At 31.0% G+C, this 19769-nt stretch overlaps 2 protein-coding genes across 2 annotated transcripts in view; both read left to right on the top strand.

The window, feature by feature from the left end:
• Positions 1-1002, top strand: part of LOC106680041 (cytochrome P450 4g15) — a 21599-nt gene extending 20597 nt beyond the window's left edge. Inside the window, exon 13 of the mRNA XM_014419499.2 lies at positions 104-1002. Within this exon, the coding sequence (XP_014274985.1) occupies positions 104-267 (164 nt within the window). The 3' untranslated portion in view covers positions 268-1002. The remainder of the gene's footprint in view (positions 1-103) is intronic.
• A 162-nt stretch (positions 1003-1164) lies between these two features.
• The window catches only part of LOC106680040 (cytochrome P450 4g15), a 31999-nt gene continuing 13394 nt past the window's right edge, over positions 1165-19769 (top strand). The window contains exons 1-3 of the mRNA XM_014419498.3: positions 1165-1409; positions 16033-16139; positions 17950-18040. Coding sequence (XP_014274984.1) covers positions 1229-1409; positions 16033-16139; positions 17950-18040 — 379 coding nt within the window. The 5' untranslated portion in view covers positions 1165-1228. The remainder of the gene's footprint in view (positions 1410-16032; positions 16140-17949; positions 18041-19769) is intronic.

Here is a 19769-nt window from a genome sequence, read left to right on the forward strand (position 1 = left end):
TATATATATATAAATCTAAAGAATGACAATTTAGCCAATTACTTTCATGAGTATCACACTCTTTAAAAATAAAAGTTTTAATAAATCAAAATATATTTTTTAGGGAGGAAATATTCCATATTCATTCTGAAAGTTTTAATATCCTCAGTATTGAGAAAATATAGAATTCTCCCAGCAAGTCACAAAGAGAGTATGAAGCCAAAAGTCTTAAAATGGACGGATGAATTGTTGATCAGATTGGAACTCAGAAAAGAAAAAAAATTCTAGTTGCTTTTAATAGGACCCAATCTTAATAATGTTTGGATATATTAAAGAAAAAAAGTCTTCGAGTTTTTTTAAAATTAATATAATTCTAAACAATCGTCATCTTAAATTCAAAGAACCCTATCAACATAAATAAACTTTATAAATAATGTCCCTGAAGAATTGGATACATTAGATACTACTTAATGTAAAACAAATAAAAAGTGTAATCAATGAATATAATTTTATGATAAGGTGGCGTGCTGTAAAAAAATATGTTTATGTCACTTGTGTTGTTGACATTAAGATGACGAAATATCAAAGGACAGTAACCCATTTCATTCATTCACTTTTTTAAAAATAATACGCCTTTTGTCTTCATCAAGGTTGCTTTGATGTGTCGTTATTGATAATTTCCATTTATTAGGGAATATTTATTAAATTATTTTATAATAGAACTTCCTTATTAAGTGGAAATAAGAAAGACATATAGAGACGAAGGCAAAGGTAAATAAACCAAGCAATTAAAAGTTATTTGATGATTGGAGAGAAATCATTAAACGTTTACAACAAATAAATTAGTTTTACGAAAAGTATTTGAATCTTTTTTTTCGTTACTAATTGTATCGAATAATAATTTTTATATGCTTTAGTGATTATTGAAATATGGAAAAAAATGTAAATTTAATAGCCAAATTATGTTAATATATATGCCACTTTGATGTAATTGATGCCAACAATACAGTAAAATAAAAATTTGATTTTTGAAATAATTAATCCCCTATATAATATAATTATCATCAATTCCTTCCTGGGAGGAATTTATTAATTTCAAATTTGGATACAGTACTACGTCATAGCAAAATACCAAGGAAGGAGGGGTGGCGACGGAACGCGAGTAGGGGGACCAAGGACTAATCAAGCGGCCAGGACTTTTGCTGGATCAATCGGCCAGGAGTATCCGAGGCACCACGGAAGTTGAGAGATGGATGACTGGACTGCTGATCTACAGGCAGTAGCCTTCTTCCTCTTAGTGGTCCCGCTGCTATATTACATCTACTGGAGGGTAGCCAACAGGAGGGTTCTTCAGCTCGCCGCCAAGATTCCTGGGCCTCCAGGGCTTCCTCTTCTTGGAAACTTGTTGGAATTCTCGGGATCACCGACTGGTGAGTAAGGGGACAAACCGTCACTTATGTCAATATTATAATGGGTTATAAGAAGAGGCCGGATTTTTGTGCAGTAAAACAACTGAAAAACGGACAATAAAAAAACCCGAAGTCTGCAAAATAGTGCAGTAAAAACTTAAAATGTGTATGAAACACCAAGTCTTGTAATAATCAACTTTTTTGTTTAATTTATAATGTTAATAAATGTAAAACCTACCTAACCTAGTTTGAATCATATTAATTTCGCTAAATGCTTTCTACATTTATGCAAACATACATAAAAAACTGAAGTACGCTGATTAAAAACCTTAAATTTTATCCGTAATTGAAGAGCTATGAGGAAACTGTTTATATCAAAAAATTTTATATTCTTATTATGAAAACTGAAATTTAATTTTTGACTTCTTAAAGCTAAATCATTTTAAATAATGTATGTAAGGCGCTAGATACAATTCCCAATAAAATTTCACGAAGCATTTTCTTCCGCTTAGCTTTTCAATAGTGTATTTACATGCCAATATACCATTACCTAAAAAACGAACAAGTAGTATGGGCGAAAAACTTCAAAAAGTTTGATTAAAAATGAAAAAGTATGCTCATATTGATAATATCATCTGATGTTTTGTTTAATTTTTATTTAAAATAATGTACAAAAGTAATTTAATATAATAATATAAGAAAAGAAAAATTGAAATTTTCCTTAGTCACAAAAAAGTCAATTTCATTGACAAAACAATGAAGGGCTCGAGATGGACTGAAAATTTAAGTTAAAAAACAATAACACTGAACGTTCTCTATAACAAGCTTATTTTGGAGAGATTTTTTTCATATTTACCCGAAGCCACTGGTCAATACTATTACAACAATATTCTTCACTTCTACGTACTTGTAATTAATGAAAAGTTGAATTCGACTCTACATACGTAAATCAATGTACTGCTTTACCTCGTACTTGTCAATTCCAAACTCTAAACTGTTATTCCAACTACTCCGCATAAGCGAATTTTCGGATGGATAAACAGTAAATGAGTAAACGAAAAACAGAATAAAAATACGAAAACAGCAATATTGTATTTTCAGACCAAATACTAACGAACTGAAAAGAAAATAGTACATCACTTAAGTTCATAAAGTCATAAAATACTCAAAAATTAAACTTTTTAAAACAATACTAACAGCTTTATTTTTTTATTTTCCAACAGTTAAATTTAATTCTATACATCGAATAATAACCAAAACCTTCACTTGCGAAGTGAGGCGAAACAATGAATACTAGTAAATATTTTTTTGGGGCATGTTTTGGCCACCAGGATAATGGTTCTTCCTTCTATTAAGTAAAATAAAAAAAAAAATTCACTTGATAAAGTTAGCTATTGTAGATATTAGAAAGATATTCCTCATTTTAATCGAAATTAGCGCACTTTTTTTCAATTGTTATTAAATAATTTCATAAATCACGCTCGATGATAATTTGCACTTTCTTTTTTAAGGTGAATAAAATTTGCTATGGTTGGAAACGCAATTGATCTCAGTACGACCATTATTTTTTAACAGTTTTCCAAACATTGAGCATATTTACTAAAATGTTAAAATAGTTGTCTCTTGTTTCACGAAATATCGCAAAAAATATTCGTTCTACAAGTACAATCCAGCAGGACAAACTTTAATTTAATTTTTTTATTTATTTATTTAATGTAATTTACAACTGTACAAAATAATACAATAAGTAAATATGTTGTATGTTTCATATACACTTGAAAATCTTGGGAAGGAACCAACCATCGGTGGTACTTCAAACATTAATTTAAATTAGAAGGTCCCGTGGCCATCTTCTTTTCAGACGCCTCGGAGGATTATCAGGGACTGTTAAGGATGAAAGATTAAGAATTAATGGGTTAGGATGGTTAAAGAGTTTGGAATGAAAAGACGCATATCTGTTTTGGGCCAATTCTGCAACGAATGGGATGTTAAGGTCTTTGTGGATGAGTTTATTTGTAACGTAATAAGGAGCAGCAAGAATTTTACGTAGGATTTTGTATTGTAAGGATTGGATGCGGGAGGAATTTGATGGTTTGGTGGAGCCCCAGAGCTCAATTCCATATTAATTAAATTTAAACAGCTGTTCTGGATTTTCCTTTCAGGAAGTCTGGTAAGTGAATTACAATAAATTTAGCAAACTAATAAAACTTGAATATATTTTATTCTAAATTATCATAATGTTGCACAACGCTTTTGGGGGTATTATCCCATATCCCATGTACTTTAATAAACTTCATAATTAGTTAAACTTTTAATTTCACAAGGAAAATTATGTCATTATCTACATGGCTGAAAATAAATGCTTTACACTCAGCCGATTAAAGAATCTTTAGGGTTAATGGCCTTCCAAAAACTGATGGATAACCAAAAATATTGACAAGTGATATTTGCGAGAAAAAAAAAATTTCAAGTTAAAATTATTATAATTTTTTTAATTAAATTCTAATAAACAGAATGCATATAAACCGTATATTGTATTTATTACAATATAATAAAAATTAATTAATTATCCCTAGGACAATGAATGTTTAGAGCACAATTGCTTCGTGTTCTTATTTTTATATTTATCCTTTATTGGAATTCTACAATGGATAGTTACTCCACAAGAGTCTATCATGTAATTATAATATAACTAACAACACATTTACTTGCCGTCATTTATGTTAGACAGTTGTAAATTTTAATAAATAAAAATAAAATATATTCGTGATTTTAAATAGAGTTTAATAACTATAAATTGGATGTTTTTTTTTTTTTTAATTCTCTAAAATTCTACTTTTGAAAACTTATAAGAATTCAATATTACTGGTTATACAACATTTTTAAGAGAACCGTTAAGTATTAGCCTATCGGTTGAAATGAAAGCTAATAAAATCTATTTAAAATGAGTAGTATATGTTTGTTCGGGCAGGAAGAATATTTTTCACTACATTTCACAAATCAATCACAATAACTTTTGACTATTTAGAAAAAATGAAGCTCATTTTGGTCTCAAAAACAACAAATTTTATGTATTTAAAAAAATAAATTGCAATTGTATAGCGTAAGTAGGTTTGGAGTTATTAAGTATCAATTAAAAAATCCAGCTATTTCGCTCAAAATTCGAAATATCAGGTGAAATAATTTTTTTTTTTTATTAGTTACTAAATTGTAGGAAGATAGACCGAGTTGCGGTGAAAAAAACCCACACAAAGTAGGAGAAAAAATTTTAATTTTGGATTGGAACCATCTTCCACTTCGCAATGCTTCATCGGGGCTGAATCCTGATACATCGAGGATTTTATAAGTAACGTGAAAGGATTATAATGTGTGACATCTACAAAATTCGTGTCGATCAAAGTTATTGAAATAGATATAATTATTTATTATTAAATAACGTAAGAAATGCAAATTTAATAAAAACTGAAAAGTGAAACAATAACTGTACAATGAAGACATATTTACTTGGAATAGAGTATTGTTGATAAGAGCCTTATACCTTATAATTAAACGTGCTTTACAAAGATTACATCCTTAATCCCTCAGAGAAAATTAAATGTACCTTGGTTTATTTTTCAATCAGAAATACTTAACTAATATAACTAATTTCACATTTCAATTCAAGATCACTCTAATTTAATAACAGAAAACGTAAAAAAAAACGAAAAAAGGTTCATGGGAAAATCCTAGGATTTAAGGTGTAGTTAAAAGTTAGGAAGGAACAATAATTATGGTGATTCACAACTAAATCTCAGAATTGTCGCAATGCCTTAGTAAAAGAAATTACGGCTTTTAAAAATATATTAAGGATAGTAAGATGTAGAAGGTAATACTAAACTGCTTGTGAATTTCTCTCAACTACGACAGAGTATGTCGGTTACCACAAGTATAATATTCATTGTAAGCGTTAAAAATTTAGTACACATTTTCAATTTTGAATATTATTAAAAATATATAGGTTTGAGGCGCATTTAAAAATTAGGGATACTTATATACGAGCTAACGCGAAGATGAAACCAAAGGTTACGTATAACATTGAAGAATAAGTCATTGGAAAAAGTAAATTGTATGTCTTTAGCTCAGGTAATGTCCGTAAAGGCAGTCGTTGAGCACAAAACTACACTTATGAACTGAGTAAAACACATGCTTATCTCTCGAGTTTCATCATAGTATTAGATAAATTTATATAAATAAATATGTAATTTATTTATTTAACCCAGTGGTTTCCTGGGTCCCAACTCTTAGAAGTTTGCGGCCCACCTCACTCCTGACTGAAAAAAAGGGTTCTATATTTCATAATTAGCTTAATTAAAATTCTTCACCTAACACTAAAACATCGATACACAAAGAAACATCGAAACACAAAGGTATCGATAAAAAAGTTTTAACAATAATTCCTCACAAAATGATACAATAATTACTAACCCTTCCTGCGAATCATGGTTTGGGTACCACCCATTTAGCATCATGAATCTAGAAGGCTCCCCCCCCAATGCTGTACTTCAGACAGCCGCCAACCAAAAGTTGTATATATGGATTCTTGAGAGATAAAATATCTTCAAGTTATTATAGAATAACCAATTATTGATAAACTATTGAATAGTAATAGATCGTAATATAATGTGACCAACAATCAATCTTTCGAATCTTTATCTAAAAGGTGGTTGCGATAAGAAACATTTTTCAAAGTGAAAAATAAACATTAAATTAATGTTATTATTTTTATTAAGTATAAATATTGAATAACCACGCACTAAACATATATAACTTTTATTTATATTTTATTCTTCGAACTTTAAAATAAAAGTAAATTGCTGATTTATTTAAAATATGGACAATTGCACTAGCCTATTTGTACCTATTTGTACATTTTATTTAAAACTTGAGTTTGATTTTATTAATAATAATTCCTAAATTTTACCAATAATTACTCAAATATAAACGTCGGCATAAAATAAATAAATATGGTTTTGTTTATTTATGTTGTTCTTTGCTGACCGCACCCCCCGACAAACTTCTCCAATAATTACTCAAATAATTAATTAAGTGGTCCAAATGTTTTTTGGCTGGGCTGGATAGCTGGACATCCTTGAATAAACCTTGAACAAATTTTAGCGAAATAAAAATGTTGAACAAATCATTAAAAACAGATCTGGGCAAATTTAGTAATATCATATTGATGAAATGTTTATTTATTATACGATTCGGTCATAGTTATATTTATAACTATTTTTTTGCACAGCTCGGTTGAGAGGTTGTTTGGAGCACCATAGCTATGTTGTATTTTTTCCAGTATGACGTAATATCATATTTACGAGTACAATATAGTAGACGCGATGGAAATGATATTAACTTTTTTCTAGAAATATTTTTAATAAATTGCAATAAAAAATGGTCCAGCTTAAATATTCATAAAAAAAAACAAACACAAAAATGGTTTTGTAATAAGTAAATGCCAATATGAATGTTATAGTAAAAAGTGAAATAACTAACAGTTTGGTTTCTAGACTTTAGAAACAACATTAAATTGGCACTTTTGTTACAATAACTTTTCATATTAATTTTTTTATTTTGAAAAATATTATTTTTTTTCACCATATAAAACCAATCTAATACAAAAAGTGGTATAGAATAGCTTTCATATAAAACTTCTGCCAAGACTCGATATGTAATACAGGAGCCCAATGCATACAGCCCAGCCCATACATACAACATAATTAAAAACATACATCTTCAAATAATTAAAAAAATCATACTTACAGCGGGAACGCGTTTCTGATGGCCGTAAAACTCTAATTAGAAAATTAATTCAATTAAGCAATATAATTTTTTTCCTTTTTAACTCTTAAACGCTACACCCTAACCAAAAGATTGTGGTATAAATGTCATAAACCAAAAAACGACAAGTTATCCAAAAAGTGGGATGTAGTATATGATTCTAAACGTAACAAGGAGGGAATTTCAGGCGGCCAAAAAACGGTTATTTAGTTTTATATAGTTAAGAAGTACTTGTATTACTCATTACATGCGGAATTTAATGTTCTATTAATTGTTCCACTATAATATTTTCGGTTGGAACCATTAACAAAGGAGTTAGAGCCGAATAACTTGATTAAAAACTTTTTTTTTCTGTATTTCTTAATTAATCAAACTAATTAAATAAAAGCTTATTGACTGTTTTAGGGCCGCCAGAAACGAGTTTTTGTATAAGGACTAATATAATAGGACTATATCTCAGTTTTTGGAAAAATTTGAAAACAAGTTTTTCGATATATGATAGTTTACAGTTAACGACTTACTAATGAACCTAATTATTACATTATGGCATGCATTCGACGTAAATTTAATGCCGAGAACGACAAAAAAAAAAAAGAAGCCTAATCGTTAGTTAATTTAATTAATTTTGGAAAATGCGTTTCCATGTTATGTGTGATATGAACTATTTTTTTAAATATTTATTTATTGCTATTTACAACTGTACATCATAATACATTTAGTAAATCTGACCTAAGTTAAATTGGAGTGTTACAGGCGTGTAGAGAAACTACCCATTTGTAGCACTCTAATGACATTTTACATTAACTGGTCTCGTGGCCATCTTCTTTTCAGGCGCCTCGGAGGATTGTCACGAATGGAAGAGGATCCAAGATTAGAAACTAGGGGGTTTGAGTGGTTAGAGAGTTTATAATGGAAGGAGTGATATCTGGTTCGGGCTAGATCGGTTACATAGGAAACATTAAGGTCATGGAACTAATTTTTAAAATTATGTTTAATCATACGGGTTTTATAAGTCGGCATCTTGTATGGATAAGCAAGTATGGTTTCACAATTTCTTACATAACTTTATAATTAATTATATTTCAAGGTTTAAGAATGAATTTAGCTATCTATTTTTAATTTTTTTTTCAAGAACCCGAGGTACTATTATTCTGTTTTCCTCTTTACATCATAGATAGTCCTTTTCCTCCTACCGATGCTATTAAGTTATTAACGTTTTTCATATATTAATAAATTTCACAATAAGAGTTACGATTTAAATTTAAAAAAATAATGCATAAAGGAGTGAATTTTAATTTTTAAAATTAAGTTATAATTGTTATTAAATAAATAGTTCTAGTGAAGTTTAAGTGTTTTAATCATCTAAAAATATACTTACTTTTGTTCTCCTGGGAATGTTTGAGGGTACATGTCTTTTTACTAGAGAGGAAATTGGTATGAATACAGGTTGGTCGATAGTACGACTTTTATAGGTGGTCCGAGCTTTAGGCCCAGATTTGTCTTCAGTTCCACGCAACGCGATGAAGTTAAAAAGTCAAAATCTAAAACATATGAATATTATCACAAAAAAATAATATGTCAAATGTTCCACTTTATCTCAATACTACAAAAACGAAAGACAGCCCAAACCCAACCCAGCCGGAATGAATTTTCATGTGAGAAAATGCCATCATCTTTAAAACATATACAAGTATGAAGCAGAAAACATTTCCTAGAAAGAAACAGAAATAAATAAAGAAGCAGTAGATTATAAAGACACAAAAATCAATTTATCATCGATTATGAAGAAATGTTAAGGTAACATTATTCCAGCTAAACGTATAATTTTATGGCGGTTGTGAAAAACTAGGTAAGTCTAATGACGTAAAATTGAGTAAACTGGATGTAAACCGTCCTCAGGAGCTCTTTAGAGTTGTTTTAAATTAGTTAAATCTAGCTGCTTTCCATTGAGATTTTTTACTCAATGGAAAACTACCGGACTTATCCAATACAACATAACCTAAAAGACTTTCCGAAGACGTTTTACACCCACCCGTTAACTCAGATTTAGACATTTTTACTAACCTAGTTTTTGAAGACCACCAAAGAATTATATCAAATGCTTGTTTTCCAATACTTAGCGAGACCATACAATTTTTTTTTTTTCAAACCTCTTTATTTTTTATATGGTTACAGAATACATAATAATAATGCAATACATTATATATATACAATTTACATTATATCTTAGTTTGCCGTATGGCATTATAAGATGAGCAAACATGGTTCGCTGAAGGCGGTTATACATTGGTGGCATGATAGCTGGGGGCTTACAAGAAATGGGGAGGGGGCATTGCGGCTGGTGATGGTGGTGGTGTGATAACTTCAAGCTGCAAAGCCAGAAGTCCTTCCCTCGGCGAGGACGTCTACCAAGGGGACTGTGCTTTGCCACCTCCCAGGTCTTGTTGGAGGGGTGATTTCTCTGAATAGCGGCACAGGCCTTCAGCCCAGAAAGAATTTGATGTGACTTCGGCCTATATACTCCTGCACAGAGGGTAACTGGAGTTCCTGGTGAATTGTGGTGTTTCTGGCCCTCTGTAGAGTTGTTCCACGGACGATTCGCCGGAGGACGGAATTTTGATAGCTCTGCAGCTTTTCAAGCGTGGGTTGGTAGAGGTGACGCAGCAGAGGTGCACCATAGAGAAGAGTCGGGTATATTATCGCCTTGTAGATCTGCAGCTTCAGCCTTAGTGATAGTTGCGTGGATTTCAGGAGATGGTAGAGCCTGTAGCTCTTCTGGCGGGCCAGCTTAAGTCTCTCCCGAACGTGACTGGCCAAGGTGAGGTGCCTATCCAGACGCCCAGGTAGAGAATGGAGGTGGAGATTGGTCGACTTCATCCACTTTGAAGGTGTAGGCAGTGGCTTCTTTCCTTTTTGGAACGACATCACGATGGCGTCCGTTTGCCGGGGTTCACCCTAATCCCAATACTTTTAAGCGCATTAGTGATGATGGCTGCAGGTTCTTGAGCTTGGGTTAGGGCTGTCTTGGCATTAATGCTGGAAGCGTAGATGCCGATGTCGTCCGCATAGGCTGCTACCACTGCCTTTGGGTGTTCAATGGCTACTTATAGTAGTGCCGTAAAGACGACAAATAGTACTAGTGAAAAACTCCCACTATTCCTCAGGCCTTTTCTCAATTTCTCAGATCTTTTTAACCAAAAAGTTTATGTTAGAAACTCCATGCACCACATGCAGGCAACTAAGAAATAGGTTAAATATATTTGGTTGACTTTTTACAGCTTTAAAATTTGGATTGGTAAAAATATAAAAATAAACATTTAAAGTCTTATTTTATAGCAATTCTATTTCTTTATATTTTTCGCTTTCTTACTACAAAACATTGGTAGCTTTGTATTCTGGCAGCAAATAAAAAATATTTATTTTTTGAAGAAGACAGTTGACCGTATGAAGTAGATTGGCAGATAGTCCGGGTGGCGGTCAATAGTCATCAAAATAGTATAAAAGAACTATTTATTGTTAACCAATGTTTCGCCTAACTTTGCGCAACTGTTAACGCAGTTGTTATCTTTGTTTCAATCTAACAGACCTGACGAAGCCCTGTAAAGTAGAGCGAAACGTTAGTTAACAATAAACAGTTTATCTTCAATTATTTTAATACCTTTATTGAACACCACCCGGACTATCTTCCTTCATAAAATATTTATGTCCACAGAATTGAAAATTTATACAAACATTATATGTTTTCGATATTATATGTGTCCATCAGTTTATAGTAAAATTTATAGTCAAATATCGATATAATCGATCAAATCGTTGATCTGATTTTGATAAATTTTTCAGGGATATGCTGATTTGTATCCAGTTGATCTCATGTCGACTTCCTCAAATTTGATAACTACTTTCGCTTATGCATAAGTATCGTATATTCCTCGGCACATGTATATTTCGAAAACAGTTTGCGCTATTTGGCCAAAATTTGGAGGAAACTTTGAATTAGTATAAAATCGTTGCTGTATCAATGAAAGCAAATTTAGTCGATTACTATCGCTTAAGCATGTGAAATACTCGTGTGTGTGATAATAAAATGATTAATAATGTGAAAATAAAGTTAGGAATAGTAAGTAAGCGACACTAACCCATTCACTAAGTATTATTCTCGTACTTTAATGTTCTTTTTTTTTAAATTACTTAAAACTTATATCATCGACTCATTAAATAATTTCATATGATGGAGTAATGTACACTTAATTCATAAGGAAAACAGTGAATGATTTGTAAGGAAGAAACAATTACAAGACTTTTTAGGTCTACCTTTTACCTTGATTATAATTTCTAAGTTTTTTGAGGAAAAGAAGCCCTTTATAGAAATTTCAATAAAAACAAACAATTGAAATTCACATTCTCATGGAGAGAATGGATTTCATGCATATTTTCCTATATCGACTTGCAACCTTTATTATTTGCATATACTTTAATCAAATTCAAACGTTTTGGTACTGTTCTAATGGAGTTTTCTCTTTTTCCGATGCTGAAGATAAATTATGTCTTTGACAGATTTTAAGGGAATAAAAAGTCACACAAAAATATTTATTTAAACGATCATTAATCAATTATATTATATATTTCAAATTCATTGATCTAGTAGAGTTTAATTTGTGTCAGTCTTCGTCATTTTGATACAATTTTTTAAAAATGTTTGTGCAACAAAATATCATGAATGTACCAAAAAAAAAAAAATTCACGATGGGTGAAAACGTAGTTCATTTTCGGTTTCAAGATACTAAAACCAAAAAGACTAGTCAAAGTTATCGTTTCAAATCTTCAATTGAAGATCTGTGTAATTATTTACAACTAACACGAGTAAACTCTATATGATAATAGTATTGAAAAGGGCCAGTAAGTATTAGGTTTGTAAAAAGTACTAATTTCTGAACAAAAATACTACAAAATATGCTATATTAGATATATATATTTTAGAAACAATTTTAATAGAATGGCAATCCTTACCGACCGGACTCACCCCACTAAGATCCCTAGGGAGCGACGGTCCTATATCACTTTTGAAATATTTGCTTAACACGGGAAGAGGAGACTCTAAAATAGTTTGATCGAGCAGTATTTAAAAAGCTCCTGATATTGGAATACGGCGTGAAACCCTCCACTCCTGTCCTCCACGGTAGCCTTACTTATCTCTAATTTATTACAGAAACTTATAGCCAGTAGGCTGGTCGTTGTACGGTATGTCGCAATCTCACAAGAGGAGATTAGACAAAAAAAAGGCAATCCTTCCCGATCGGACCCGCTAAGACCCCCGGTCATATATTACTTTTGAAATAGTTGCTTTAAAAAGGGGAAGATGAGACTATCTATATTTTATTATATATAACAAATTTTGATTTCTTAATAATAATCATGATTCATGACAACGAAATTTTCTATAAAAACTAAATAAGTTTAATTCAATTCTTTTTACTTTCACTTACATAAACATGGAATATTTAGTAAGGGAAAATATTGCAATTGTGCGAAATTTCGAATTCAAGTTTTCGACGGATATGCATGTTTTGAGCCCCCATCTGTTCAAAAAATCTAGTCTCGTAAAGTGGTCTGTGTGTCTGTGAAGCAGCCTTACTCAAAAACGAAAAATCGTACGACACTGAAATTACATATTTAAGGCGGGTTATGCCTAGAATGTGACAGCAATTATTTTGATAAATGGACTGAACGGATATTTGTTCAAGATCACGCTCAATCGCCAGAGGTTGGGTGGGCCCCAGTAGGACTCCTACACTTACAGCGTTGACTCACGGCCATAGACAATTATCTGCTATAGCCAGATCGAACCCTAGTTCCAGGAGTTAGTAATACAGCGCCTTACCTGCTGAGCTACCCCGTTCTTAAACTCTATAACACGTCTTGATATTGTAAAGTATAAGTTTGAAGTATATTAAAATATGTTTCATTTTGTTTGTTTTTAATTAATTATCGATTTTAGATATACTAGTATAATAGTGATACTTTAGAACTGCATCACTTTTTCTTATCTCAAATATCTTAAGAAAGTTAGTTCTGAATTCATCCAATGAACAGATAATGGGAGGATTAATGATTTAGAGACACCTAGCTGCATTTGAAAACAAGGCACTTTCTACGAGAGACTGTACTCATGCTTATCGTGTATGAACTTGACACGAATCGTGAATATGCTTCATTGCATTCGCATTATCAATAACACCCTGCTTGATAATATCCTTACTAGTTAAACAAAAAGGACTTGATTATCTTTTCAAGAAAGGTAAATATGATATATCAGATCAGTATGATACATATTTCATATTAAATATTTCTCACAAATTGATTATATTTTATTTATTTGTTTCTAAAAATAAGCATTAGTATTTATTTAAACTCCAAGGAAAGATTGCTTTCTCGGAAAAAGTAGTATCATATTCATAAACAATTTCAAAAATAATACTTTCGATTAAAAAAATAATTTTTCTACAATGTTTAGATAATACCTTCAATACCTATAAGGTCCCAAGTAAATACTTTTTTATTTGCTTTTGGTTTTGCAACATTGTCAAGTCTAAATACACAAATATGCGAATTTTACGTAAAAAATATATGTTTTATTTGGATATATCTAAAGGTGACAAAAGGGTATTTAAAGGTTTCTGGAAAGTGTTCTATATAGGCTATTTGATAATGATGATCTCTCTGATTTTTATCATAAAATCTCTATTTAGTCTCAAACTACCCGTTAAAATTTAATTTTCTTTTCACGTCATTCCGACATAAACATACGCCAGGCTTATCTACTCAGCGCGAGTGTTATTTCAAATTATTTCGTTTTTTCAGTTTTCTTTGTTACTTAAGCAATTATCTATTATGATATATACTGGTTATCGTTTTTTTGTCCTTACGAAATTTGTTTATTCAAGTGTCAAAAGATGTCAAAACTAGAAACATTTGGTTAAAGCTAGTAAGGGATCCAAAATTATTATCGAATCTAAATACTAGATTTTTTTTTTTTGTGAAGCTCATTTCGATGTAAGTATAATGTAAAATACAAATTGTCAATCATTAGAGGTTATATACTTTCCGAAAAACTACTTAAGGTGGCCAAAACATAATGATTTAGCCTTCTAGTTCAAAATCGATACACAATAATACGTTCAGTTAATAAAATAACAATTAAACTAGACTACATAATAATGAAACATGCAGCTCCGTGTTATTGTTTTAAACACGACCTTTAATAAGAACAGTATATGTTTAATTTTTTTGTTTTTTTGTTTTTCTATCATTCATTTTTCTTTATTTGCACCTGTAAATGTACTCTAGAACTAGCAAATGAGATGTTCTATTCAGTTATTTTATGCGGAAGGTCCCGCATCCAACTCCTCTTCTGCCTACGTCGAGTTACGTCAGGAATGCCATGTGTTGCCATGAATGTCATCTATCGTATAAATTCATTGAAATGTCCTTGTAGCGTGTTGTGAAACCGTTTGTAAGTCATATGAATGTGGTCCGTTACAGCGTAGGTAGGTGTGAGTGGTCTCGTTTGAAACGTAGAGTGCTGAGTTCGTTGCCGGTATTAAAAATTGTATTCAAAAGTTTGTATTTTCTGAATCTGTGTCTTTTTAGTAGGTCCATAAATTTGACATGCGTAAGTCCATATGGATTTTAGTAAGTAATTGTATACGTTAAGTTACTGTCTGAGCGATAATTTAGAACGTCTGTGTAGTATAGAATATAATTGTCTCATTCGGAAATTTAACATTTTACGTTTTGTCTTTACGTGTGGGCCTCATGTCAACCTTCTGCCAAAGGTAAGTCCTAAATAAGTTACAATGTTTGTGGTATAGAGTGATTGTCAATGTAAACTGAAGGACATGTTTTGTACCGTAGAGTAAATGTGACATGTTGTGACTTGTAGTGATTAATTTTAATTTTCCATCGTGTGCACCATGTCTGTATATTGTTTAGACTATGTTGTAGTGTTAGTGTGGCCTGAAAAAAGTGTTACTCAGACGTTTTAATATTTCTAAACTCTGCAGAACGGACATCCGGTTGCTGGAAAAAAAGGTTTCTCTAACATTAAAGTATCAATTCTAGGCAAATTTACACTTTCTGCTTTCATGGAACCATATTCCATATTCGTTTTTGAAAAAAATAATAAAAATTCTTTTAAAAGAAAAATAGGTAATAAATTAAAAAGTGTGAACCGCTAAATGAGTGTTGTTTGCTTAAATCTAAATGACGTTACATATGAAAACTGCTACTAGTGTTTTCCTCCAGTTGGTACACAGATTAAAAAGCTTTGTTTTTGAAACTAAAAACAAAAATTAATCCTGTATCTATATTAATCAAAATATGTATCATTGGGTTTCTGAATTAACTGACAATAATATTAACATAATTTCAATTTTTTTTCTATGTCGTAAAATACCCTATTAAGTACTTCAATAATTGCAACGTAACAATTTACAATACTTTTTTCTAAAAATTACAAAAAAAAAACATGAATTTAGTGAAAACCTCAGAATACTTTCAATAAAATGATTATACGATAAGGTTCTGGCAACAGACCAATCTATTTTACGATTGAAAAATAGTTCAGAAGAAGCTGTCGAGATACACAGAAGTAGGTAAAGACATCCACTTTGTTTACTCTCTGAAAGTTGTGTCACTTGAAGATGACTATAGGCGCTGTTAACTGTAGTAAGATACTTTAGGAATTTGCAATCAAGTAGAATTACCCATATACTCTAATTATTACTATCTTTGAGCAAATAAGTAACTATTTATCTTATTTCATTTCTAGAGATATTTGAATCACTGGTAAAAAGGAGCTATCAATATGAAGACGTGATAAAAATATGGTTTGGCCCAAGGTTATTGGTCTTCCTTACCAATCCACAAGACATAGAGGTGAGTCATTAAAAAAATAAATTATAGAATAACTTCTACTAAAAATATTCAGCTATTTGGCATAATTTTACTTTTGAATCACACACCTGACATCCCAGCTAGTCCTAACACTATTCTCACCACGTATGCTGATGACACATGTGTGCTCGCAGTTAATAATAACCCTTTGATTGCATCCAAAACTCTCCAATCCCATATCACAGCCCTCGAAGAATGGTATCGTAATTGGAGGATTAAAATAAATCCCAACAAATTTTAATCCTTTAATAATGTGGCTCTTACCCCTGTCGAAAAGATCCGCTACCTTGGACTACATCTGAACAAACGACTAACATGGAATCCTCACACAAGACTGAAAAGACAGGAAACTGCAGGTAGATTTCGACTATTACAGTAATTACTAGACAAACGGTCTAAACTTCCAATGCATTACAAAAGACTGATCTACATGGCCAATCTGAACATACGGAGTGGAGCTTTGGGCTCAACTAAACCTTCGAATTCCTCACGTATCCAATCCAAAACCCTTCGTTAAATCTTCAGTGCCCCTAACTTCGTCACAAATAAAATAATACATAAAGGCCTCAATGTTCCATATGTAAGCCCGAACCAGGTATCAATCCTTCCATTATAAACTTCCTAACCTGCTAATGTAAAAACGCTAGTAGAGTGCTACCAATGGGTAGTTTCTCTACACGCCTGTATCACTCCATTATAAATTTACTAAATGTATTATTATGTATAGTTGTAAATTTCAATAGATATATAAAAAAAAAAACTTGTAAGGCACTGCAACCATTGTCAGAGAGGTAATGTATCTTATGACTTCCAGATCTATTTGATATGAAAATGGCTTTAATTTTACAAAGGGCTCACTTAATTATTTTACTGGATTTTTAATCAGGATAATATCGCCTGCATACACTGAATCGTTTAATAAAATAAAATATCGAAAACCTGGATCTTGGACTTTCTAAAGGTCTTTACCAAGGCAAGATGGCTTTTTTCTTTTTTTTTTTTTTCCCCCATACCTGAAGGATAATAAATTGTAAAAACGTAAGACCTTATTAATTCATGGTCTCCATGCTCGAAAAGCTCGGATTTACATCCTATCATATCATATCCTGAGGGTCGATTGTCTCGTTATGATTTCATGTTCGTCGGGCAGTTAAATGTCATCTGTATTTTCCAAGATCATATCTCCGTTTTCATTTCCTCGCTGTCCAATTTTAGTAGTCAATTAAAATGCTCCAGTATTTCCACACTCCTTCCCTGAGTGTAACAGTGTTCTTCCAATTAACTATTTTTTGTGAATGGCCCTTCCCTTATAGCCAAACTTCCGAACGAATCCCACTTTCTCAAAATATTACAAAAAAATAAAATAAAAAATGTGCGGTTTATTCCAGAATTTTCACTTTTCAGTGTGTTTTCTTCTTTTCCTAGATATTTAATCACTTTAAGAATAATTGTGCCAACATTTTTATTTTTTTTTAGCTCGATAAGGGTGCCACAAAATGTTTTAGCCAAACAAGGGTGCCGTGAAATATTTTTATTCTTAAAAGAGTGCCGTGGTGCTGCTTATAGAGTATTTCCATAGGTTCACCACAATTTGTTCAAATTATATGAAGGTCTAGAAGAGCTCAAGAATTTTGAAAATAATTTCTTAGTGTTCTAAAACTTTATAATAAAATATCTATAAACTTATTTTATACAAATTTTGTCATTTTCAAAACTAGATGTGTTTTTTATTTTACATTCATTTGTAATTTGTACTCTAAAGAAATTAATATAATTTTCCTTTACTATCCAGATTTTGCTGTCTAGTACTGAACATATCGAAAAGTCTATTGAATATGAGTTTATGAAACCTTGGCTTGGAGACGGACTTCTCATCAGCTCAGGTAAATCTTAGTAATAAGATAAAGATGTAACTGTCCCACTTACGAGCACACATACCTTTGTCAAGACTTCACATAGGTTGAATACATGAACTATGAAAACACTTTTTATATTTTAATGCATTTGCTAGCCAATGAAAGGTAGAGGATTTATTAAATAAAATGAGAACGAAAATAAGTGAAAAAATACAAAACGTATTTATTTAACAAGAAATGAGACAGAAAAAAAAAATTAGCGGTTACTATTTTTATAGTCATTTTGTGCTTTAGAGGGTTGAAAATTAAAAAATATGGATTATTTCTATCAGCTTAGCAAGTAATACCTGTACTATATGGCTCAGGATTAATTATTTTGGTACTGTTTTCTCCAAAATTTATTGTCTTTTTGAACCGTGTCAGATGTCAATGGAAGGGGAAGGGCAGGATGCATTTTTCCGTTTCATAAGGACTAGATACAGTTTTGCAGTTTACGGATACATTATATGTGTGCACAATAGTATAGTAGACAAATATAAAAATATAATAATTCATTTAAATTTGATATTCGTGTTTTAATCATTTATTAGATGTTTAATTGTTATATAATCAAGCATTAAATAATTCTATCGACAACAGTTAACAGACTGACGAAACGGAAATCTGCCCTCGCACATTCCAGTTAAAACAGACCTTTTATGTTATTTATTCCTTATTCGTCACTTTTCATTACCTTCTACAACTTTCTATGTTAAATTTTATATTTTCTAAGATCTTTTGCTTTTCAGCGCTATATGATTTTATTACTTCTTCAGAAATGAGTTTTCAAACAAAAATAGATATTTTTACTCTTTTTTCTTAAGTTAATCATCAAATCCTTTGATAGTTCATATTTCATGATCCATAGTTCATATTTATCTATTTTTTAATACAAGTAAAAATGTGAGATGGTTAGTTTTTCAAATAAAAAAAAATAAAGGTACTTTAGAGGAAGATTTTTTTTTTAAATTGGCATTTAACCCCTTTCACACTATTTCAATGAGGATACAAACTATCTGATATTAAAGACAACCTAATTTTATATCGATATAATGGACCTAATAAAAATTATTTTAGCCGATTTTGAGAAAATCGAAAAAAATTTGAAAAATTGATTCTATAAGGGGATACCTTTATCATTGCCAACTGATTCCAGTATATTTCATAAATAATGCTAGTTTAGAACATAATTTTATGCAAAAGAATTTTTGAATATTCAAAGCAAAAAAAAAAAGGTAAATTAGATTTAGTTCCACTCAAAGTAGTAAAGAGAATAATTTGAACCATAACAACCCATGAAAAGGGTTTAGTACTTTGAAAGGAAGTACTGTTTTTAAACAATGGTTAACAAGAAAGTTGATTTTTTCATGATCATGTTCAACCGCTAGATTTCTTCTCTATTCAGGGTCTCCTTTGTAGGGCCGGGTTAGCCACAGAAGAGCTCTAGGACCCACATGGTTGACTCATGACTACAGTTCTAGGAGTTAATCACTAAGTCAGTTAATCACAGCGCGTTAGTCACTAAGCTACTTCGCTTCCAAAGTAATGTTAATAGACATAAAAAAAATCAAAATTTTGTTCAGTTGTTAATATAAAAAGTAAATTGTGAATTTTAAATTAACAAGATAAGTTTTGATGATGTTTTCACAAATTATTTATTTTATATAGAAATTTTAGAAAAATGCTGATTAACGAAGGACATAAAAAATGTATATAT

Source organism: Halyomorpha halys, unplaced genomic scaffold (assembly GCF_000696795.3).
Source record: "Halyomorpha halys isolate HHAL.00 unplaced genomic scaffold, Hhal_1.1 Scaffold239.1, whole genome shotgun sequence".
NCBI lineage: Eukaryota > Metazoa > Arthropoda > Insecta > Hemiptera > Pentatomidae > Halyomorpha > Halyomorpha halys.